Below are 24,355 nucleotides of genomic sequence, written 5' to 3' on the forward strand. Positions count from 1 at the left end.
GATCTAAAGTTCCTAATTTTATTTATTTATTTGCTATTTTTATACCCCACCCTCTCTCACCCCGAAGGGTGCTCCGAGCAGCTTATAAGTTATATGTATATACAACATATTATATTATTACCATTGCACAATATTAGTATTATATATATTATTATATTGTACTATAGCATTATAATGCAATATTATTAGTAGTATTACATGTAATATATAATTATTGTATTATTATATTCTGTTAGTAGTATATTGTATTACATTATAAAATTATGATCAATATTATATGTACATACAATATATTATATTATTAGCAAAGCACAATATTAGTATTATATATTACTAATTTGACACACTCTGCCTGGTGGTTTTATTTTCTCAATTTTCCATTTTGTCCATTTAAAGAAGAAAAACCATTAATACATCCTTTCATCATACTCTAATTATTTTAAAAGTAATACTGAAGGTTTGACCCCATCTTTGCTGATGAAGTGTAATGAATAAGTCGTTGATTACACTATGTAATATAATACTAATACTAATACTAATAATACATTATAATTATATATTTTATATTACATGTAATATTACTAATAATATTACAGTATAATTGTATAGTGCTATATAAGGTAAAGGTTGTCCCCTGACATTAAGTCCAGTCATGTAATATATAGTAATATATAATAATATGTAGTAATATATATATATATATATATATATATATATATAGTGCTATATAGTAATATATAATACTAATATGGTGCTATGCTAATAATATTTGTGTGTGTGTATGTATATGTGTGTGTGTATGTATATGTGTGTGTGTGTGTCTATATATATATATATATATATATATATATATATATATATATATCTTGTAAGCCTCTCTGAGTCCCCTTCAGGGTGAGAAGGGCGTCATATAAATGTAAATAAATAAAAAAAAATTGAAAAAAAATCTGTTCCTGGTTCGAAAGTGTTATTTCTTGTTTAATTGTGCAGTTCTTACTTTGAAAGTAGTTCTACTCCAGAAACTTTGTTTTTGTGGCTGCCACAAACTATGTTGAATTGATTGAGACTTGGTGATGAGATATTCATTGGAAAACTATAGCAAAATGTGCTGCTGCAGGATGCCCCTCCCCAAAAAACAAAGTGTTTGCAGTTTAATAAATGTTTTCCATGTTTTCATGATAGAACCGATTGGGAAATGACATTTATAACCCAGGAAGAAAACCCATGTTACAGTTATTTCTTCTCCATCAACATCATGTTTGTCCCTTCTTGCTCGTTCACACATCTCTATGATGTGCCGTTTGCTAGCCGCCCTGAGTCCCTCTGTGGAGGTGAAATAGGATGGGATATAAATGCCCTAAAATAAATAAATAAATCTCCATGAGACAATCCCTTTGCGTCGTGGGAGTTTATTCTTTCCATCTTTGAGCACAGATGAGCCTCACTGCCATGGTAATTTCTCTTGTTCCAAAGGGATATTTTCTCAGAATACTTTTCCTACCATTTTCCATTTTATTCTTCTTCCACATAGACAGAACCCAAGTTCTGCTCCAATACTTCCCTGGGTTCCTGAGCTAAAGGGAAACCTTGATAACTCTGGGCAGTGAAATGCTTGAGGGACCCACCGTGGTCATATATAACATTAGTGTTCCCATTCTGTGCTTATGGTCCGTACTCTTAGCTTTGACGTCACTTCTAGGGAGCTATTGGGCCACCTTTCAAAGCAGGGTTTGAATTCGCATCCCTTTTGCCACAAAGAAATCTGTCTTTGGGAATGTACCTTGAAAGACATTATAAAGAAATCTCTCATTATTCGCGGACAATTCTCACACTGGACAGCCAAGTTCCAAGCTCATGAAGATAAAAGCAAAGAAGAGAAGGGTTAACTCAACAACATCAACAACGACTTATAAAACATTTGTCTGGTATCTTCTGACAGGTGAAGCAAAATCTTAACTTCCATTACATGCAGCGTATATTTAGGATCAATAGGAAGCACCCGGCCATTAGGTATCTATAACAGTTAGTTGCTTTGTCAACTTAAGACATTTGCCGCACAAAATGAGGCTGAACACAGCAGAGGCTCCAGAGGGACCTATAGTTGCTAGAGAATACCATATATATTCGAGTATAAGCCAAGTTTTTCAGCCCTTTTTAAAGACTGAAAAAGCCCCCCTCGGCTTATACTCGAGTCAAGGTTATTTATTATTTTACTCTGCTGTTGTTGTGATTATTATTATTATTATTATTATTATTATTATTATTATTGTCGAAGGCTTTCATGGCTAGAATCACTGGGTTGTTGTAGGTTTTTTTGGGCTATATGGCCATGTTCTAGAGATGTTCTAGAACATGGCCATATAGCCCGAAAAAAACCTACAACAACCCATTATTATTATTATTATTATTATTACATTTATTATTTTACTCTGTTATTATTATTACATTTATTATTTTTCTCTATTATTGTTATTATTACATTTACATTATTTTACCCTATTATTATTACATTTATTTATTTTACTCTATTATTCCTGTTATTACATTTCCCTTAATTTACTCTATTATTACTATTGCTATTATTGTATTGTCAAAGGCTTTCATGGCTGGAATCACTGGGTTGTTGTAGGTTTTTCTGGGCTATATGGCCATGTTCTAGAGGCATTATCTCCTGACGTTTTGCCTGCATCTATGGCAAGCATCCTCAGAGGTAGTGAGGTCTGAGGATGCTTGCCATAGATGCAGGCGAAACGTCAGGAGAAAATGCCTCTAGAACATGGCCATATAGCTCGGAAAAACCTATAAGAACCCATTGCTATTATTATTATTACATTTATTATTATTGCATCTATTATTTTTCTCTATTAATTATTGTTATTATTACATTTACATTATTTTACCCTATTATTATTACATTTATTATTTTACTCTATTGTTCCTATTATTATATTTCCCTTAATTTACTCTATTATTACCATTACTATTACTATTATGACATTTATTATTATTACATCTATTATTACCATTAGTATTACATTTCCATTATTTTACTCTATTATGATATTTATTACATTTATTATTTTACTCTCTATTATTATTGGAAAGATATGTAAACACATTTACATTGAAGCTTAGAATAATGGTTTAATCAGAGTTGGATAGTTTTATCTTAAATTACAGTTTTATGTAAATATTCAAAAACAACCTACTGATGCTTCAGTTAATGTAATTTTGTTGCTCTCTATTTTTATTTTGAAATTTACCACTAGCTGCTGCATTTCCCACCCTTGGCATATACTTGAGTCAATATGTTTTCTCAGTTTTTTGTGGTAAAATTGCTTTGGCTTATATTCAGGTCGGCTTATATTTGAGTAGATACGGTAAATTGCTTCCTTGCTTCTTTCAATCCTTGCTCCCCTCCAATGCATGCACGGAATAAGTGTTCCTGTGGCATGAATCTGTTGCCAGGAGCAACCGCTCTAAAATGGCCTGAAATGTGCGCAGGATGGCATTAATTCAAGCAACAGATTTGTTTCTGGAGGGAAGCCGTTGTGTTGCCACTTGCTTCAGTGGTAAACTGTGCTTGCTTTAAAGCAGGAATATCGTTCCACGCTTAGGACCGCTACTGTGGCTGTCATTCAGTCTGTGCAGAAAAGAGTATTTTGGGTGCTGAATGTCCCCCCAGAACAGAGGACATCTCGTTCAACCCTTTCTGCCAAGCAAGAAGATAGTCAAAACCCTCCCAACAGCGTAGTGTCTAGATCCAGGGAAGTAATGCTACCCATGCCCTATTCTGCCTTGGTTAGACCACACCTGGAATATTGTGTCCAATTCTGGGCACCACAATTGAAGAGAGAGATTAACAAGCTGGAATGTGTCCAGAGGAGAGCGACTAAAATGATCAAGGGTCTGGAAAACAAGCCCTATGAGGAGCGGCTTAAGGAGCTAGGCATGTTTAGCATGAAGAAGAGAAGGCTGAGAGGAGACATGATAGCCATGTATAAATATGTGAGAAGAAGTCATAGGGAGGAGGCAGCAAGCTTGTTTTCTGCTTCCCTGGGACGCGGAACAATGGCTTCAAACTACAAGAAAAGAGATTCCACCTGAACATGAGGAAGATCTTCCTGACTGTGAGAGCCGTTCAGCAGTGGAACTCTCTGCCCTGGAGTGTGGTGGAGGCTCCTTCTTTGGAAGCTTTTAAACAGAGGCTGGATGGCCATCTGTTGGGGGTGCTTTGAATGCAATATTCCTGCTTCTTGGCAGAATGGGGTTGGACTGGATGGCCCGTGAGGTCTCTTCCAACTCTATGATTCTATGAATGTCGCAGTAATGACTACTAAAATTGATAGGTTTCTAATTAAGAAAAAAAAAGTGTTGACAATGACATTTGTGATGAACCCAAGGAGCAGCTATAGAGGAAATGTCACAAGAGTCAATTGTAGCACAGAGAAAGGATAAAGGAAAAGATTTCAAACAGCAGAGAGGAAACAACCAGGCACATCTTAACACCGCTCGACAAAAGATTTTCCCAGGCTCAGCCAGGCCTTCAAATGCTAATGAAGGTGGTCAGTTTAAACATTCACACCTAGCTCCAGCAGAGAAGAGCTCTTTGCCCCATCCCAGCCATTCCACAGATATATAAACCCATTGTCCTAATTCCAACAGAACTCACTACCTCTGAGGATGCTTGCCATAGATGCAGGCGAAACGTCAGGAGAAAATGCCTCTAGAACATGGCCCTATAGCCCGAAAAAACCCACAAGAACCTAGTGATTCCAGCCATGAAAGCCTTCGACAATACATTTCAAACCTTGTTTACACAGTAACAATTATCTCTGACTCCAGCCCTGCTGCCTACCTATCTTCTTGAACCACTGAGCTTCGCTGACTCTCATTTCGAGCATTTCGCTTTCGTCTCTGAATATCCGTTCCAGTCGATCGTAAGCTGTGGCGCATTAAGAGCAAGAAGGCATTAAAAGCATTGAGACATCTCACTGGAGCTTTTCAAGACTGAAGTAGAGAAATCTCTGTCATGGAATTGAAGCCTATCTGCTGCCTACCTGTAGTCAGGTGTCTTAGAAGGTTCTCCATGTCTCTAGGAACAAAGAGAGTGACAAAATGGAATCAATACCTGAACAGAGGCCTGGGCCCTATTGACACTGGCATTATAATGCAGATTTAAATTGGATGTTATGGCTGTGTAGAATCATATAATCCAGTTCAATTTGCATTATATGAGTCTATACTAGGCATGGGCAAACTTGGGCCCTCCGGGTGTTTTGGACTTCAACTCCCACAATTCCTAACAGCCTACCGGCTGTTAGGAATTGTGGGAGTTGAAGTCCAAAACACCCGGAGGGCCCAAGTTTGCCCATGCCTGGTCTACCCTTACCATATGGCAGCATAGATAGGGCTATAATAATAATAAAAGTTTATTTATATACCGCTCCATCTCCCCGAGGGGACTCAGAGCGGTTCCCAGGTAACATCACAAAACTTACAAAGTAAAACAACATAAACATAAGATTAACAAAACAAAATATAAGCATAAAAATCGTCGCCACAACACACATATATTAAAAGTAATCTTGCCTGTTCAAGGCAATATAAAAATGTAAAAGGCCGGACCAAGATTTTTGCAAGCCCAAAAATTCTAGGGGGCCCGGGAATAAAGTGCAATGCTATGGCAGGCAACAATAATATTAGGTACGGGTCTGTGGCTGTTCATTCTGGAGCTGATTAGAGGAAAGAATCTGGGTAATTGATAGGAAAAATAAGGCCGTTAGAACTGGTCATTTTCAAAGGCTTGTTGAAACCACCAGGTCTTCAAGCTCTTACGAAAGGAGGGGAGGGATGGGGGCTGTCTTATTTCCCTTGGAAGGGCATTCCAGAGGCGGGGGGGCTACCACCGAGAAGGCCCTCTCTCTTGTCCCCACCAATCGCGCTTGAGACCGCGAGGAGGGCTTCCCCAGAAGATCTTAGAGCTATGGTTAATGAGAACCCTTTCCAACCCAAGCTTTGAACTCAGGTCCAATAAACATGATGTTGGTGGTTGTTTAAAGCTCACATGTTATACACCTTCACCTATCCCACCAGTTCTGGGCTGCCACCTAACCGCCTTCACTCATGTAAGAAATGCAACAGCCCTAAAGATTGTGGCGCACCAGGATTGTGGCGCAGCTGGATGAGTGTCAGCTGCATTTATTTATTTATTTATTTATTTATTTCATCTACTTATACCCCGCCCTTCTCACCCCGAGGGGGACTCAGGGCGGCTTACAGGAAAGGCACAATTAGATGCCCAAAACACACAACAAACAATACAAAATATAACAATTCAACAATTAAAATAAAACATCAATACCTAATAAAATCATAAAAACTATCTCATGTCAGAGTCCATATATCAGAGTCCATATATCCATTCCATTCCATTGTCCTTGTCTATCGACAGGTCCTTTAGTTAGTTGTCAGCATGGCCAAAAGCTTGGTCCCACATCCAGGTCTTTAGTTTTTTCCTAAACGCTAGAAGGGAAGTCGTCGATCTGATCTCCCCGGGGAGTGAGTTCCACAGGTGAGGGGCCACCACTGAGAAGGCCCTGCTCCTCGTCCCCGCCACCCTCACTTGTGCCACTGGCGGGGTCGAGAGCAGGGCCTCCCCAGAAGATCTTAAACTTCGAGGTGGGATGTAGAGGGAGATCCGTTCGGACAAATACACTGGGCCGGAACCGTATAGGGTTTTGTAGGTCAAAACCAGCACTTTGAATTGTGCTCGGAATTGGATCGGCAGCCAGTGGAGCTGACGCAACAGGGGGGTGGTGTGCTCCCTGTACGCCGCTCCGGTGAGCAATCTGGCTGCTTCTCGCTGGACCAGTTGAAGTTTCCGAGCAGTCTTCAAAGGCAACCCCACATAGAGTGCGTTGCAGTAATCCAACCGGGATGTGACAAGAGCGTGGACCACCGTGGCCAGGTGCAACTTCCCAAGGTAAGATCACTCTGATCAAAAGATCATGAGTTCGAAGCCAGCCCAGGTTGGAGTGGGTTTCCAACCAATTGTGTGTAGCCTGTTGTCGACCTTTGCAACGCGAAAGACAGTTGCATCTGTCAAATAGGAAAATTAGGTACCACCTTAAAGTGTGGGGAGGCTAAATTAACTAATTTATGAGGCCATAAAAAAAGACTCCAGCAAAAAGCATGTGGGGAATGTGGAAGTACTTCATCAGTTCGCAGATGGACGATGAAAGCGACAGCTCCCCTGGCGGCCAGAAAAAGTTAAATAGCCTCTGTGTATGTCTGTATATGTTGTATGTCAAAATTGGCATTGAATGTTTGCCATATATGTGTACACTGTAATCCGCCCTGAGTCCCCTGCGGGGTGAGAAGGGCGGAATATAAAAGCTGTAAATAAATAAATAAAATAAAGAGCGCAACTCACGTTTCCTCTTCAGGTTTTGCTGCAGCTTTGGACAAAGTAAGTCGAATCAAACACCTGCAAAGCAAGAGAAATCCCTGCCAAAATAAAGTTTTTGCCACCTTTATGGCTCAAAGCAGCAGCCCTTTTTTCAGGGCTTCTATCTCCACATCATCCTCACTATAGAAGCCATATATAGTGACATTTTTTTTTTCACACAAAAATATTTGTTTAATTGGAAATCTTACATCAATCAACATTTTATGAATGGTAGTATAGGACTGTAAAACCAGGGTCTCTAAAGTCAGTCTACTTTTCCAAATGAGATCAGTTCTTTTTAAAAAAATGAAACAAATTTTAAAAAAAAGAATCAGATGTCAAGATTCAGGTGACAAATATTAACTGAAAGTAAAGGTAAACGTTTCCCCTGACACTGAGTCTAGTCGTGTCCAACTCTGGGTGGTCGCGCTCATCTCCATTTCTAAGCTGAAGAGCCGGCGTTGTCCATAGATACCTCCAAGGTCATGTGGCCGGCATGACTGCATGGGCACTGTTACCTTCCCACAGAAGCTGTACCTATTGATCTATTCACATTTGCATGTTTTCAGACTGCTAGATTGGCAGAAGCTGGGGCTAACAGTGGGAGCTCATCCCATCCCAGGGATTCAAACCACCAACCTTCTGGTCAGCTAGTTCTGCAGCTCAGCGGTTTAACCCGCTGTGTAGAAACATAGAGTTGGAAGAGACCTCATGGACCATCCAGTCCAACCCCATTCTGGGGCTAACAGCGGGAGCTCACCCTGCTCCCCAAATTCAAACCACCGACCTTTCGGTCAGCAAGTTTAGCAGCTCAGCGGTTTAACCCACTGCACCACCAGGGACATATATAGTGACAAATATCAACTGAAGGATGCTGTTATTGTTGTTGTTTACCTTGTGGCTCTAGCTACCAAAATGGTACTCACTTTAAAGCTGTGAATACTTGCTGGCTGTCTTGGAGGTGCATAGACAAATATCCCAATACTTCAATTGCCACAGCCTGCTCATCATTCTAGGGAACAACAAATTGAATTAGTATTTGATACAAATAGTTATATCTATGGCATGAAGTGGCGCAGCTGAGTGTCAGCTGAATTAAGATCACTTCTGACCACAAGGTCATGAGTTCAAAGCCAGCCCGGGTAGGAGTGAGCTTCCGACCAATTGTGTAGCTTATTGTTGACGTTTGCAACCCGAAAGACAGTTGCATCTGTCAAGTAGGAAAATTAGGTACCACCTATGTGTGGGGAGGCTAATTTAACAAAATTTACGAGGCCATAAAAAAGACTCCAGCAAAGCACTCCAGCAAAAGCATGAGGGGAATGTAGAAGTATTTCATCAGTGTCGCAGATGGATGATGAAAGCGACAGCTCCCCCCGGTGGCCAGAAAAGTTAAATAGCCTCTGACTTTTTGTCTATATCTGTTGTGAGTCTTTGGAATTGAATGATTGCCATATATGTGTACATTGTAATCCACCCCGAGTCCCCTGTGGGGTGAGAAGGGTGGAATATAAATACTGTAAATAAAAATAAAGAAATAATCAGCCATCAGACTTCACACCCCCCCCCCCCCCCCGAAATTCTGAGTGTTGGTCCATTATGTTTATTCATATCATGATCTGATCACCATGCTCAATGGGGGTATTGGGGTTACGATACAAAAGGTTTGCTAGGGTAGATCCTCAGCACCCCCCCCCCCCCCACCAAAATCAAACTCATCCCACCCTCGAATCAAAATCCTGGCTATGGGCCTGGATAGGATGAACACAGAATAAGAGAATCCTAAATTTGGAAGAGTCCCCAGGGATCATCCGCCCCTTTTCTGCCAGAAAGGACACCATTCAATCCCTCCAGACAGATAGTCATTCAGTCTGCACACACCCTTTCTGCCAGGAAAGACATAATCAAAATCCTCCCAACAGATGGATATTCAGGCTGTCATAGAATCCTAGAGTTGGAATAGATCCAAAAGGCCATCCAGTCCAGCCTCCTTCTTTCTGCCAGGCAGGAAATACACAATCAAAGCACCTCCAACAGATAGCTATCCCTGTTGTTGAGGCAGGTATCACATCCATTTATTAGGTGCCCCAGCGTGTATTCGGGCCGGCTTCTATTCTGTATCTATTTACAAAGTAAGTCCACCTATGAATATTTTGCTCATTTAAAAAGGCTCGACTTGTACCTCCAAAGCAAACTGGGCTGCTAAGCTGATCAGGTTGGCAGCCATGGATCCATCCATTAACACCTTATCTTTGTGATGTGTTGGATCTGCTGTGGATTTCTCCATTGCGACAAAAGCATCCAAAGCTAAAATATAAGAAAGGCGACATTGATAGAAGCAGGAAACAAGTTACTCAAATTTTCAGCTTAATCGGCCCACAGTTGGCCGGTCCAAAGGGGAGAAAAGTACACACATTTCTATACGAACAATGTGAGGTTTGGCTACTTCCTCTCTTGACTCCAATGATTACTCCATATTAATACTCATTCATTGATCTGCTTCCAATTTCTATTGTCAGGATCCAAAATACCGCCATGCAAAGACACATACAAACATATCTATGTGTAAAGTAGACTAGCATGCAGTATGAATGAATATTTAATTTTGGTCAGTAACCAGCATTAAAACAAGCAGTAAAATGTAAGTAAAACTTTCCTTGTTCTGTCGTGCTCTGGGTCTGAACAAATTGTCTTTATTCTATAGGACGTATACTTTAACCCAGTGGTAGGCCGGGGTGCCTCAAAGAGAGATTGTTAGGGATTTCCTGAATTCATGGTCTTTGGAGTCTTTAATGGTACAACAAAGTCTTTATTAAGGAACAAATAACGAATCTTCAAACAACACTTCAAGGTTTTCTTATTCTAGTCTTTAAGAGACTGGCATTGACTTGAATTAACTGTACTTTCTCAGCATGAGGAAGAACCCTTTATAATCTCTCCCAGGCTGTCTATTATCTGGGCCTCGCTGGTTTGGGTCTTACTACTGATCCCAAATGTGTCTGGACATTGAGTAAACCTACCAGCCAAGGCTTGAAGATACTTCTGCTGGAATTCAGTGGTTCTGTAATGCTGTCCTGTGGGAACTTCAGGGCTGTTTTCCCCTCTGGTGCTGTGAGGCTGAGAGGCTGTGAGCTCTCAGCCAGAGCCTTTGGGATCTTTTCCTTCTGTCTCTATTTCCCTGGATGATCCCCAGATGATTCTGAGGAATGAAGCTTTTCCTACGGGACGAGCTGTCTACGTCCTATAGACTAGCTTCCTTGTGTGTGACTGACTGAAAATGGCTCCCTTCCCTCCAAAACCCAAAAAGGGGGTGGAACTAAGGAACCCAATGATGATGGACAGGTGGCCTGCCTTATAACTGCAAACTTTAACAGGAAGCCACCCTTCTGCAAAATCCCAAGCCTTGGGTTGCAAGCAAACACTTAATACAAAGCAAATAAAGTGGGAGCTTCTGGTACAGCTGTACCAGCACAACATATGTTTAGGCATTAAATACCATTTTTAAACATAGTTAAGAAACAATGTCAAGCATGAATATTAAATATTTATATTATATATTTAAATAGCAGTGATAAAAGCTGAGATAAAGTAATAAAATAATTTAAGACGGTGAGAGCATCCTGCGCCGGCAAGCGATCACTGCTGCACAAAACCAGCAACTTTGGCTGTGATTCAGCCAAACCTTCCATATATGATGCAACTAAATGTGTTAAAAATGATTCCCCTTTTGCCCTGAATATCAGAGAAGACCAAAGTCAGTAAAAATTATGCTCTCTTCCTCCACAAGATTTTGTTGTTTTACCTTTTTGGGTGTTGTGCTCTAAGACTGCTATTTTATACACATAAAACTGAGTGAAGATGCTGCTTGGATCATAACTCTCTGCCTCTTTTACAGCCTTGTGAGCCTAGAAATGGAGAGATTTATCAGGATGTTGCTGAAGACTTAAAGCAGAGTCAGGCAGAGACTGACAGAGACACAGAGAGGAAGGGAAACATGCCGATTCCGTTTGCTTTATTGCTAGGCTTTGGTTCTTTAATAACTAAAGTGAAAAAGTATTACTATAACAACGTTGGCCGAACAGCCCCAGACAAGAAGCCTCCCTTCTGATTTTATCCCCTTGTTTATTGATATTTTTTATTGATTATACTGATATTTCTTTTTATGTTTATGTTATTGATATTTTTATTTGGTATTATCCCATTATCTGGACATATTTTATTATTTTATCTTTTTACTGATTTTTTTTCATTGTTATTTTACCCCCAGGTTGTGAAACACTGCTCTAATACTTGTTTCGCTGTGATTCTAAATTATTTGTATGTATATTTTTAAATATGACGTGAGCTGCCTTGGGTCTATCCTGGAGAAAGGCGGCATAGAAACCTCTATAATTAATAAATAAATAGTGCTAATTCAAACCCTGTTTTTAGATTAAGCAATGCTACATTTTAACAATCCTGCTACAAGGAGGAAGGATTTGGCCTAGAGCTGAATTCTCATTCCATCTTATGTTATCTCTCTCCATGAACCAATCCAGGCCCTTCGATCTTTGGGGAGGCCCTCCTTTCACCCCTGTCAGTCTCACAAACTCATCTTGTGGGCACAAGGGAGAGAGCCTTCTCCTCTGTGGCTCCCCGACTCTGGAACTCATTACCCGGAGAGATCAGGAAAGCCCCTACACTAGAAACTTTAAAAAAGAACCTTAAAACCGGGATTGTGGCGCAGCTGGCTGAGTGTCAGCTGCATTAAGATCACTCTGACCAAAAGGTCATGAGTTCGAAGCCAGCCCGGGTTGGAGTGGGTTTCCAACCAATTGTGTAGCCTGTTGCCGACCTTTGCAACCCGAAAGACAGTTGCATCTGTCAAGTAGGAAAATTAGGTACCACCTTAAAGTGTGGGGAGGCCAAATTAACTAATTTATGAGGCCATAAAAAAGACTCCAGCAAAAAGCATGCAGGGAATGTGGAAGTACTTCATCAGTGTCGCAGATAGACGATGAAAGCGACAGCTCCCCTGGCGGCCAAAAAAAGTTAAATAGCCTCTTTGTATGTCTGTATATGTTTGTATGTCAGAAATTGGCATTGAATGTTTGCCATATATGTGTACACTGTAATCCGCCCTGAGTCCCCTGCGGGGTGAGAAGGGCGGAATATAAAAGCTGTAAATAAATAAATAAATAAAACCTGGGTCTTCTGCTGCGCATTCGGTGAGTAGGTGTACAACATGACACTACTGCTCCCCTCAACGCTTCTGTCACTGGAGTACACTCCCACTAAATGGGAAGTTTGGTTTCACAACCCTGTGTTTCTTTATGAGCTTCCTGCAAATAACTTGCTCCTCTTCTTCTCTCATTTGAGTTTTTTAACATTTTATCCTGCACATGTGGCCCGCCCACTGTCACTGCGATTGTGTTTATTTTGTTACTGTATTCATATGTGTTTTTTAAATGTAATTTTGATGCATCAAGGGAACCACTGACCGCATAGGGAAGCTGAGGAGGAAACACAATATACAAACCATCTACAGACCCACCAAGAAAATCCAACAAATGCTACGTTCAGCAAAGGACAAGAGGGATCCTCTCACCTCTGCAGGAGTCTACCGTATACCATGCAGCTGTGGACAAGTCCACATAGGGACCACCAAACGCAGCATTGCCCAGACACGAATCAAGGAACATGAAAGGCACTGCAGACTACTTCAACCAGAGAAATCAGCCATAGCAGAGCACCTGATGAACCAACCTGGACACAGCATTTTATTTGAGAACACAGAAATGCTGGACCACTCTCACAACCACAATGTCAGGCTACACAGAGAAGCCACTGAAATCCACAAGCATGTGGACAATTTCAACAAAAAGGAGGAAACCATGAAAATGAACAAAATCTGGCTACCAGTATTAAAAAACTCTAAAATTAGAACAGCAAAACAACAGAGAGGAATCAGGCACATCTAATCACCTCTCAACAAAAGATTCCCCCAGGCACTGCCAAGCCATCAAATTCTAATTAAGGTGGTCAGCTGAAACATTCACACCTAGCTCCAGCAGACAAGAGTCCTTTGTCCCACTCTGGTCATTCCACAGATATATAAACCCATTTTCCTACTTCCAACAGACCTCACTACCTCTGAGGATGCTTGCCATAGATGCAGGTGAAACGTCAGGAGAAAATGCCTCTAGAACATGGCCATATAACCCAGAAAAACCTACAACAACCCAATTTTGATGCTGTTGTTTGTTGCTTATGTTTTGGTTTTATATTGCTGAAATATGTTGTCTGGGCTTGGCCTCATGTAAGTCGCCCCGAGTCCCCGTTGGGGAGATGGTGGCGGGGTATAAATAAATATTATTATTATTATTATTATTATTATTATTATTATTATTATTATCTGACCCTCACTCGGTTGTGATGATAACGAAGCACTCTTGTAAACCCAATTGTTGCCTTTGTGCCAGAAAAGAGGAATAACTCTCTTGGGATGGGTACAGTGTTTCTCTCTGACATTACATCAATGAAGAAAGAAGACATCCTCCATCAGAAAGAGACTTCTCTCAGTCTAAAAGCAGCTCTGATCAGTTCAAACAGAAGGAGATTTCAAAAGACAGTGCATAAGCTCTGTGGCTGATTTGCTCTAGCCTCTGCTTCTTTTCTTTCTATAGCTTTTTAACCTGGAGTATTTTTGTTTTGTCATTCAGTAACTAACTTACAAATTGAAATATATTTTTTAAAAAGATTGCTCATAATAAGCTCATGGAAGAGAGAATGCCTGGAGGAAAAGACCCCGAAGGAAGACCTTGCCATGGTCCTGCAGGTGAAGATAGCAGGCGGCCATATTTCTGTGCAGCTTAGCCAAGTTCTGGTGGTCCATTTGCCCCGAAGAGTAGAAGCCGAGGGAATAGTTGTACCACAGGAGAGCCTCAGAGTAGCTTTTGGCCTGAGAAGAAAGACAAATATCTTAAACCCACTGCTTTATGTTGGCCCTCAGCAAGCCCTGGGTTTTGAACAAGCAGGATGGGGGAGTCTCAGGCCTCTATTATTATTATTATTATTATTATTATTATTATTATTATTTGAGACACAATAAGATGAGTCCACTGCAGACATTCTGCTGGCTGTTGAATTGGATCACACATTGGACACTTCCCAAGTGTCTAGGACTGTGTGATGTATCGGCGAATAATGTGTGCAAATCCCAGTAAGATGGCCTTCTGCAGCTGGCAGATGTCAGCACCGATTGTGTTTGCAGGCCAAGGTCTTTAGGTACCGCACCACCATTGGGACCACCTTTACTGGTTTGTGCCAGAGTCTTTGCAGTTCGATATTATTATTATTATTATTATTATTATTATTATTATTATTCCCCGCTATATCTTTCTTGAAGGCGACCCAAAGCAGCTTAACATAAAGGTATTAGCATACAATGTATCTGTATCCAACGAAATTACTCCTTTTTCATCTACAAGCCAGACATTAAGTCTTTGGAATTGACAGCTGCAACAGATTGTGAGCCAAAATTAGTCCTATGAAAACATTCGCTTATTCACATATCTTCATGAGTTGAGGAAATCTTTAAGTGGCACTTGATGAACAGCATGCACTCAGTTTGCAATGAATGCTGCTGTTCTGAAATAAGTCTTCCCAGTTTGCAAATTGTTATGGACGTTTTATCAAAGCCAATTTTTTAAAAACTCCAGAGTTTGTATATAGAAACAAAAAACTATTGAAACATGCTCTCCCCCCCCCCCCCTCTATATATATCAATAAAATATTGATATATGGTCCTAGAGACCATGAGAATTATGGAGGGATCAGGGGGTGGGAAACAGCAAAGGATTAGGCTGCTTTCAATGTCATTTTATAAGAATTAATTTCTTGCTAAACCTTTTTGTGTACCACTTTGTTAAGACAATGACTCTAGATCAGTGTTTCTCAACCTGGGGGTCAGGACCCCTGGGGGAGGGGAAACACAACATATTGGGGAAGACCAGAATGGCTTAGATACTGATCAGTGGCTCATCCTTGATCAGTGTGCAGGGGATAGCCCTGACTGGGACAACACTTCACAACATTCACACTTGAGCAATCGTGCAGGTGTACCATCCCCAACCGTAGACCAGGTGCAACAGGAACACATACAGGAGAACCATAGGCTCTTGGACGAATCTCAATGGATTGTCCTTGACGAATGCACCGGGGATGTCGAGGAGGAGGACAACACTTTTCACCTACACAATTCACACCAACAGGATCACTTTTCTGGAGACCTACACACTACAATGCACAAAAGGGGCCCTGTCATTCCCAAAAGTAAACAGGTCTTGGTAGTAGGCGACTCCCTCCTTAGAGGAACGGAAGCTGTCATTTCCAGACCAGATGGGATGGCTCGAGAAATATGCTGCCTACCGGGGGCAAAAATACACCATATCACTCAGAGGCTCACCAGGCTCCTCAAGCCCTATCACCGTCCTCCCCTCATGTTGATTCATGTAGGAACCAATGATACTGCAAGGCATACGTTTCAAAAGATCACAAATGATTTTCGAGCTCTAGGAGCAAAGCTAAAAGAATGTAATGTACAGGTGGTCTTTTCATCCCTCCTCCCTGTTGTAAGACACGGACCCACAAGAGCCAGAAAAATAGTACAAGTCAATGACTGGCTTAGAAAATGGTGCCAGGAGGAACGCTTTGGCTTCCTCGACCATGGCCTGCTTTTCCAGGAGGATGGCCTACTGGCAAGGGATGGGGTGCATCTCACACAAGTAGGAAAACACCTTTTTGCTCACAGACTCGCAAACCTCATTAGACGCACTTTAAACTAGGTCCACCGGGGGAGGGGGACAACAGCCTTGCGAACACTACTTTACCCACAATATCTGGGAATCGCCAGAAGGCTAAACGGAGGGCTGCACAAACACAACAAGGACCAAGTACCCAAAGCACAATAATCCCAATTAAACAGCTCAGGGGAAGATCTCAGGGGCTCACATGTCTTTACACTAATGCACAGAGCATGGGAAATAAACAAGACGAACTCCAACTTTTAGCACAACACCACAAATATGATATCATAGGGATCACTGAAACCTGGTGGGATGACTCCTATCGCTGGAATGTAGATATCGAGGGGTATAACCTCTTTCACAGAAACCGAACAAAGGGGAGAGGAGGCGGAGTAGCCTTATATGTCAAAAACTCTTATGCTACAGAAGAGATTCAAGACAGCAATCTGGGAAACCAGCTTGAAATCATCTGGATAAGAATCAAGGGAACTGGGACTCAAAAAGATGTCGTTGTAGGCGTCTACTACAGACCCCCAAGCCAGGAGGAAGAACTTGATGAAGTCTTCTGCCAACAGTTGACCAAACAGGCACAGAGAAGAGATGTAGTAGTCATGGGCGATTTCAACTATCCCGATATTTGCTGGAAAACAAACTCGGCCAAGAGTACAAGGTCCAACAAATTCCTCGCTTGCCTTGCAGACAATTTCATGGTCCAGAAGGTAGAAGAAGCAACAAGGGGATTGACTACTCTTGATCTCATCTTAACAAATGCGGAGGACCTGATCGATGCGGTCGAAGTGGTAGGATCCTTAGGGGCAAGTGACCATGTGCTCCTGCAATTTGAGGTACAAAGGAAGGCCGAAACTAAGACAAGTCAAACCCGCATTTTGGACTTTAGGAGAGCTGATTTCCAAAAAATGAAGGAAACGCTGAGCAGCATTCCGTGGACACAGATACTAAAAGACAAGGGAGTTACGGATGGATGGGAATTTCTCAAGAGTGAAATACTCAAGGCGCAATTGCAAACTGTGCCAACAAAGAGAAAAAATAGGACAAGTGCAAAGAAGCCAGAATGGATGTCCAAAGAACTTCTAACTGTGCTAAGACACAAAAGAGACATGCACAAGAAGTGGAAAAAGGGAGAAATCACCAAAGAAGAATTCAAACAAATAGCCAACACCTGTAGGGAAAAGGTCCGCAAGGCTAAAGCAAAAAACGAGCTCAGACTTGCCAGGGACATTAAAAACAATAAAAAGGGCTTCTATTCTTATGTCAGTAGAAAAAGGAAAAACAAGGAGGCGATAGGACCTCTTCGAGGAGAAGATGGGGCAATGCTGACAGGGGATAGGGAAAAGGCAGAACTACTTAATGCCTTCTTTGCCTCGGTCTTCTCACAAAAAGAGAGTCTTCAACCTCAGCAAGATGGAGTGGATGAGGGTTTGGAGGACATCCAACCCCAAATTGGGAAAGAAGTCGTTCAGGAATACCTGGCCGCTCTTAATGAGTTCAAGTCCCCAGGGCCAGATCAACTACACCCCAGAGTATTGAAGGAACTAGCGGAAGTCATTTCGGAACCATTGGCAACCATCTTTGAGAGTTCTTGGAGAACGGGAGAAGTTCCAGCAGATTGGAGGAGGGCCAATGTGGTCCCAATCTTCAAGAAGGGAAAAAAGGATGACCCAAACAACTACCGTCCGGTCAGCCTCACGTCGATACCGGGCAAGATTCTGGAAAAGATTGTTAAGGAAGTGGTCTGCAAACACTTAGAAACAAATGCAGTCATCGCTAATAGTCAACATGGATTTATCAAAAACAAGTCATGTCAGACTAATCTGATCTCTTTCTTCGATAGAGCTACAAGCTGGGTAGATGCAGGGAATGCCGTGGATGTAGCGTACCTGGATTTCAGTAAGGCCTTCGACAAGGTCCCCCATGACCTTCTGGCAAGGAAACTAGTCCAATGTGGGCTAGGCAAAACTACGGTGAGGTGGATCTGGAATTGGTTAAGTGGACGAACACAGAGAGTGCTCACTAATGCTTCCTCTTCATCTTGGAAAGAAGTGACGAGTGGAGTGCCGCAGGGTTCCGTCCTGGGCCCGGTCCTGTTCAACATCTTTATTAATGACTTAGATGAAGGGCTAGAAGGCATGATCATCAAGTTTGCAGACGACACCAAATTGGGAGGGATAGCCAATAGTCCAGAGGACAGGAGCAGAATTCAAAACGATCTTGACAGATTAGAGAGATGGGCCAAAACTAACAAAATGAAGTTCAACAGTGACAAATGCAAGATACTCCACTTTGGCAGAAAAAACGAAATGCAAAGATACAGAATGGGTGACGCCTGGCTCGAGAGCAGTACGTGTGAAAAAGATCTTGGAGTCCTCGTGGACAACAAGTTAAACATGAGCCAACAATGTGACGTGGCGGCAAAAAAAGCCAATGGGATTTTGGCCTGCATCAAGAGGAGCATAGTGTCTAGATCTAAGGAAGTAATGCTACCCCTCTATTCTGCTTTGGTTAGACCACACCTGGAATATTGTGTCCAATTCTGGGCGCCACAATTCAAGAGAGATATTGACAAGCTGGAATGTGTCCAGAGAAGGGCGACTAAAATGATCAAGGGTCTGGAGAACAAGCCCTATGAGGAGCGGCTTAGGGAACTGGGCATGTTTAGCCTGAAGAAGAGAAGGCTGAGAGGAGATATGATAGCCATGTATAAATATGTGAGAGGAAGCCACAGGGAGGAGGGAGCAAGCTTGTTTTCTGCTTCCTTGGAGACTAGGACGCGGAACAATGGCTTCAAACTACAAGAGAGGAGATTCCATCTGAACATGAGGAAGAACTTCCTGACTGTGAGAGCCGTTCAGCAGTGGAACTCTCTGCCCCGGAGTGTGGTGGAGGCTCCTTCTTTGGAAGCTTTTAAACAGAGGCTGGATGGCCATCTGTCAGGGGTGATTTGAATGCAATATTCCTGCTTCTTGGCAGGGGGTTGGACTGGATGGCCCATGAGGTCTCTTCCAACTCTTTGATTCTATGATTCTATGATTCTATGGTTGCAAGGGGGTATTAGAGGGGTTGCCAAAGACCATCAGAAAACACCGTATTTTATGTTGGTCATGGAGGTTCTGTGTGGGATGTTTGGTCAAATTCTGTTGGTGGGGTTCAGAATGGTCTTTGATTGTAGGTGAACTATAAATCCCAGCAACTACAACTCCCGAATCTCAAGGTCTATTTTTTCCCCAAACTTCACCAGTGTTCACATTTGGGAATATTGAGTATTTGTGCCGAGTTTGGTCCCAATCCATCATTGTTCACAGTGCTCTCTGGATGTAGGTGAACTATAACTCCAAAACTCAAAGTCAATGCCCACCAAACCTTTCCATTATTTTCTGTTGCTCATGGGAGTTCTGTGTGTCAAATTTGAGTCAATTCCATCATTGGTGGAGTTCAGAATGGTTTTTGATTGTAGGTTAACTATAAATCTCAGCAACTACAACTCCCAAATGACAAAATCAATCCTCCCAACCCCACAAGTATTCAGGTATCTGTGCTGAATTTGGTCCAGTGAATGAAAATACATCCTGCATATCACATATTTACATTATGATTCACAACAGTAGCAAAATTACGGTTATGAAGTAGCAATGAAAACAATTTTATGGTTGGGGGTCACCACAACCTGAGGAACTGTATTCAGGGATCACAGCATTAGGAAGGTTGAGAACCACTGCTCTAGATTCTCAAAATGTGGAAGCAAAATAGGATGACAAAAGCATGTCATGCACCACTAACAGATTATTTGCTCCCATTCTGGACCCTCAGAGAGAACTTGTAATATGTTTGTAAAGAGATAAAGCTTTGAAGGGGCTTCAAACCTCATAGTTCTGAGCAGCTCTGTCCCAGAGAACAAGGTGTAGGTGGTTCAGGCTTTCAGGAGGCAGCTGTTTTCCAATGGTTTGCCCTGCAGAGATAGAAATCCAGCATTTTTATTTGTTTATTTATTTACAGCATTTGTACCCTGTCCTTCTCACCCCGAAGGGTACAACAGGCAACAATTCTATGCCATGCATTTATATAAGATAAAATAAACAATACATTAAAATCCAAGTAGTTAAAAACTTCAATTAGTAAAACATCAATTAAAATCACATGATCCAAATCATAATCTAGAGTGGTTCCATTTGGCAATCATATTATTCATTTTTCCAGCTCCAGGACATTAAATATATTTGTATGCAAAAGCTGGTGGCTCTTTGAGTGCCCAATCCAGCAAGTTTAAACGGTGTTAACTTCCCCTGTAATTTTCAGTCAAGCAAACCAGTGTGTTTAGAATAATTATGAAAATACATAGGCTTGTAAGGTATGATTTGAGCAATTAACAGGTTTTTAAGCCATTAAGGGTTTTATTGCTTATTTTTTTAAATACTGCTAACATTTAATTCCATTTTAATGTTTGTATATTTTGAGGTTTTAATTGTATCGTGCTTGGTTTTATTGTGAGGTGCTTTGAGTCTTTTTTAGAGAGAAAAAGTAGGGTATAAATAACAACAACACTATGTAACAAAATTTGAAAAATGTCCTGTTCCTGCTTTGAAAGTGTTATTTCCTGTTGAATTGTGTGGTATTTACTTTAAAAGTAGTTGTTCTGCTCCAGAAACTTCGTTTTTGTAGCTGCTACAAACTAGGTTGAATTGGTTGAGACTCAATGAGATCATAGAATCATAGAGTTGGAAGAGACCTCATGGGCCATCCAGTCCAACCCCATTCTGCCAAGAAGCAGGAATATTGCAGGATATTCATTGAAAAACTAGAGCAAAATGCTGCAGGATTATTTATTTATTTATTTATTTGGAGCTTTTATAACCCGATCTTCTCGACCTCCGAAGAGGGACTCAGGCCGGCTAACAGCAGAAAATTCAACACAAATATAGTAAACATAATAGCATCATAATACATTAATACAAAATACATTGAAATACAGATCATCAATATCATACAATTACAAAAGCCAGGTCGTCAGAATAAAATCACAAATTCATCACCATCCACCGGTGTGGTCAGCCGTTATTGACTCAATCATCATTCTGCAAATGCTATATTCCAAAGCCAGGTTTTTACCAGCTTTCTGAAAGTCAGGAGGGAAGAGGCAGATCTAATCTCCAACGGGAAAGAGTTCCAGAGATGAGGGGCCACCACCGAGAAGGCCCTGTCCCTCGTTCCCACCAGACGCGATTGTGAAGGTGGTGGGACCAAGAGCAGGGCCCCTCCAGAAGATCTTAACAACCTTGATGGTTCATAGGGGAGAATCCGTTCGGACGGGTAAACTGGGACGGAGTTGTTTAGGGATTTATAGGTCAACACCAGCACTTTGAATTGTGCTCGGAAGCTAATTGGCAGCCAGTGGAGCTGACGCAACAGAGGAGTAGTATGCTCCCTGTACCCCGCTCCTGTTAGTAATCTGACTGCCGCTCGTTGGACTAGTAGAAGCTTCCGGGCAGTTTTCAGAGGCAACCCCACGTAGAGAACATTGCAGTAGTCTATACGGGATGTAACCAGAGCGTGGACCATCATGGCCAAGTCAGACTTCCCAAAGTACGGGCGCAGGTGGTGCACAAGTTTTAATTGTGCAAAAGCTCCCCTCGCGAGAGGATGTCCCTCTCGCACAAGCAAAGTTTTTGTACTTTAATAAACTTTATCCATGTTTTTATGATAGAACCAATTAGGAAATAACATTGATAACCCAGGAACAAAAATTGGGTTACATAATGTAACAATATGGTGATAAGATCGGATAGCCAGACAGTTAAGACATTTCTTAACTTCAACTTGAAACAGTTGTTTTGACATCTTCTATACTTGCCCCAAACAAAGCCATACATCAGCATCAAGGGAAGCTGGGTACAGACCTGCAAGGATGTCCTCGATCATTCTTTTGGCAAGTGGCTCCTTCATCCTCTGCAACAAGAGCTTGATGTGGAGGAGAATGACTCTGCCGACATCTGGGTTATCTTCAAAGAGCCGAGCCAGTGACTTCAGGAAGTCGAAGCCAATGGCCTCCCTTAATATACAAAGACAACGGGATGAAAACAGTCCAGGCTTCCATCCCTGACTTCAAGAAAATAGTGTTTACATATTAAATGAGACGTGACACCAAGCCCTCCTAGGATCCCACTTGGCCACATGGCTCCCTGGGACAACTAAGAGTTAAAATGGCTGTCCTCACTCATTTCGTAACCAAAGCTTTATGGTACATTGCCAAAAGGAAAGTCATCAACTACTCTGGGTAGATATGCCATAGGTAAAAAGTAAAGGTTTCTCCTGACATTAAGTCTAGCCATGTCTGACTCTGGGGGGCGGTGCTCTTCTCCATTTCTAAGACGAAGAGCAGGCGTTGTCCGTAGACACCTCCAAGGTCACGTGGCTGGCATGACTGCATGGAGCGCCATTACCTTTCCACCAGATCTACTCACATTTGCATGTTTTTGAACTGCTAGGTTGACAGAAGCTGGGCCTAACAGCGGGAGCTCACCCTGCTCTCCGAACCACCAACCTTTTGGCCAGCAAGTTCAGCAGTTCATTGTTTTAACCCGCTGCACCACCAGGGGGCTTATGCCATATATCTCTGAAAATAAGACCGGGTCTTATATTAATTTTTACTTCAAAAGACACATTAGAGCTTATTTTCAGTGGGTGGCTCATTTCTTCAATCTTGTTGTTTCTTCATTTAGTCGCTTCTGACTCTTCGTGACCTCATGGACCAGTCCACGCCAGAGCTTCCTGTTGGCCGTCACCACCCCCAGCTCCTTCAAGGTCAGTCCAATCACTTCAAGGATGCCATCCATCCATCTTGCTCTTGGTCGGCTCCTCTTCCTTTTTCCTTCCATTTTCCCTAGCATCATTGTCTTCTCTAAGCTTTCCTTTCTTCTCATGATGTGGCCAAAGTACTTCATCTTGGCCTCTACTATCCTTCCCTCCAATGAGCAGTCGGGCTTTATTTCCTGAAGTATGGACTGGTTGGATCTTCTCACTGTTCAAGGCACTCTCAGAACTTTCCTCCAGCACCACAGTTCAAAAGCATCTCTCTTCCTTCGCTCAGCCTTCCTTATGGTCCAGCTCTCACATCCGTAGGTGACTACAGGGAATACCATGGCTTTGACTAGGCGGATCTTCATTGCCAGTGTGATGTCTCTACTCTTCATTATTTTATCGAGATTGGACATGGCTCTCCTCCCAAGAAGTAAGCGTCTCCTGATTTCCTGGCTGCAGTCTTCATCTGCAGTAATCTGTGCACCTAGAAATACAGTGTCTGTCACGGCCTCCACATTTTCTCCCTCTATTTCCCAGTTGTCAATCATTCTTGTTGCCATAATCTTGGTTTTTTAAATGTTTCACTGCTTTTGCATTTTCTTCTTTCACTTTGATTAGAAGACTCCTCGGTTCCTCCTCACTTTCGGCCATCAAAGTGGTATCATCTGTATATCTAAGTTTGTTGATGTTTCCTCCAGCAATTTTAAACCCAGCTTTGCATTCATCAAACCCTGCACATTCCACGATGTGTTCTGCATACAAGTTGAATAGGTTGGGCGAGAGTATACAACCCTGCCGTATGCCTTTCCCAATCTACATTTCTTCAATTTCTTCAATCTACATGCATTCATTGTATTCATTTACATTAATTCAAATACAGTCATGTCATCGTCTTCTGGAACGTCATCATAATATTGTGTCAACATTATTACTTATTTATATTTATTTATATATTAATATTATAATTTTATAATTCAGTAGGCGCGTCATGTGTTGCAACAGATGTACTTCTGGTAAATGTGTCAGTCTGTCTGAAGATCTTAAGGTAAAGGGAGTCCCCTGACATTAAGTCCAGTCATGTCTGATTCTGGGGTGTGGTGCTCATCTCCATTTCTAAGCCGAAGAGCCAGTGTTGTCCGTAGACACCTCCAAGGTCATGTGGCCGGCATGACTGCATGGAGCGCCGTTACCTTCCCGCCGGAGCGGTACCTATTGATCTACTCACATTTGCATGTTTTCGAACTGCTAGGTTGGCAGAAGCTAGGGTTCCGACGATCTTAACTGGGGCTTATTTTTGGGGTAAGGCTTA

The 24,355-nt window shown here is 41.8% G+C and overlaps 1 protein-coding gene across 1 annotated transcript in view; it reads right to left on the reverse strand.

Moving 5' to 3' along the window:
* TEX11 (testis expressed 11) overlaps positions 1-24,355 on the reverse strand; it is a 42,704-nt gene that overhangs the window by 4,845 nt on the left and 13,504 nt on the right. The window contains exons 13-22 of the mRNA XM_060756117.2: positions 22,146-22,297; positions 20,115-20,200; positions 14,250-14,390; positions 11,253-11,355; positions 9,633-9,757; positions 8,377-8,462; positions 7,436-7,489; positions 5,061-5,095; positions 4,859-4,945; positions 1,781-1,851 (exon numbers count right to left, since the gene is read on the reverse strand). Of these exons, the coding sequence (XP_060612100.2) occupies positions 1,781-1,851; positions 4,859-4,945; positions 5,061-5,095; positions 7,436-7,489; positions 8,377-8,462; positions 9,633-9,757; positions 11,253-11,355; positions 14,250-14,390; positions 20,115-20,200; positions 22,146-22,297 (940 nt within the window). The remainder of the gene's footprint in view (positions 1-1,780; positions 1,852-4,858; positions 4,946-5,060; positions 5,096-7,435; positions 7,490-8,376; positions 8,463-9,632; positions 9,758-11,252; positions 11,356-14,249; positions 14,391-20,114; positions 20,201-22,145; positions 22,298-24,355) is intronic.

This window comes from Anolis sagrei, chromosome 10 (assembly GCF_037176765.1).
Source record: "Anolis sagrei isolate rAnoSag1 chromosome 10, rAnoSag1.mat, whole genome shotgun sequence".
Lineage (NCBI taxonomy): Eukaryota > Metazoa > Chordata > Lepidosauria > Squamata > Dactyloidae > Anolis > Anolis sagrei.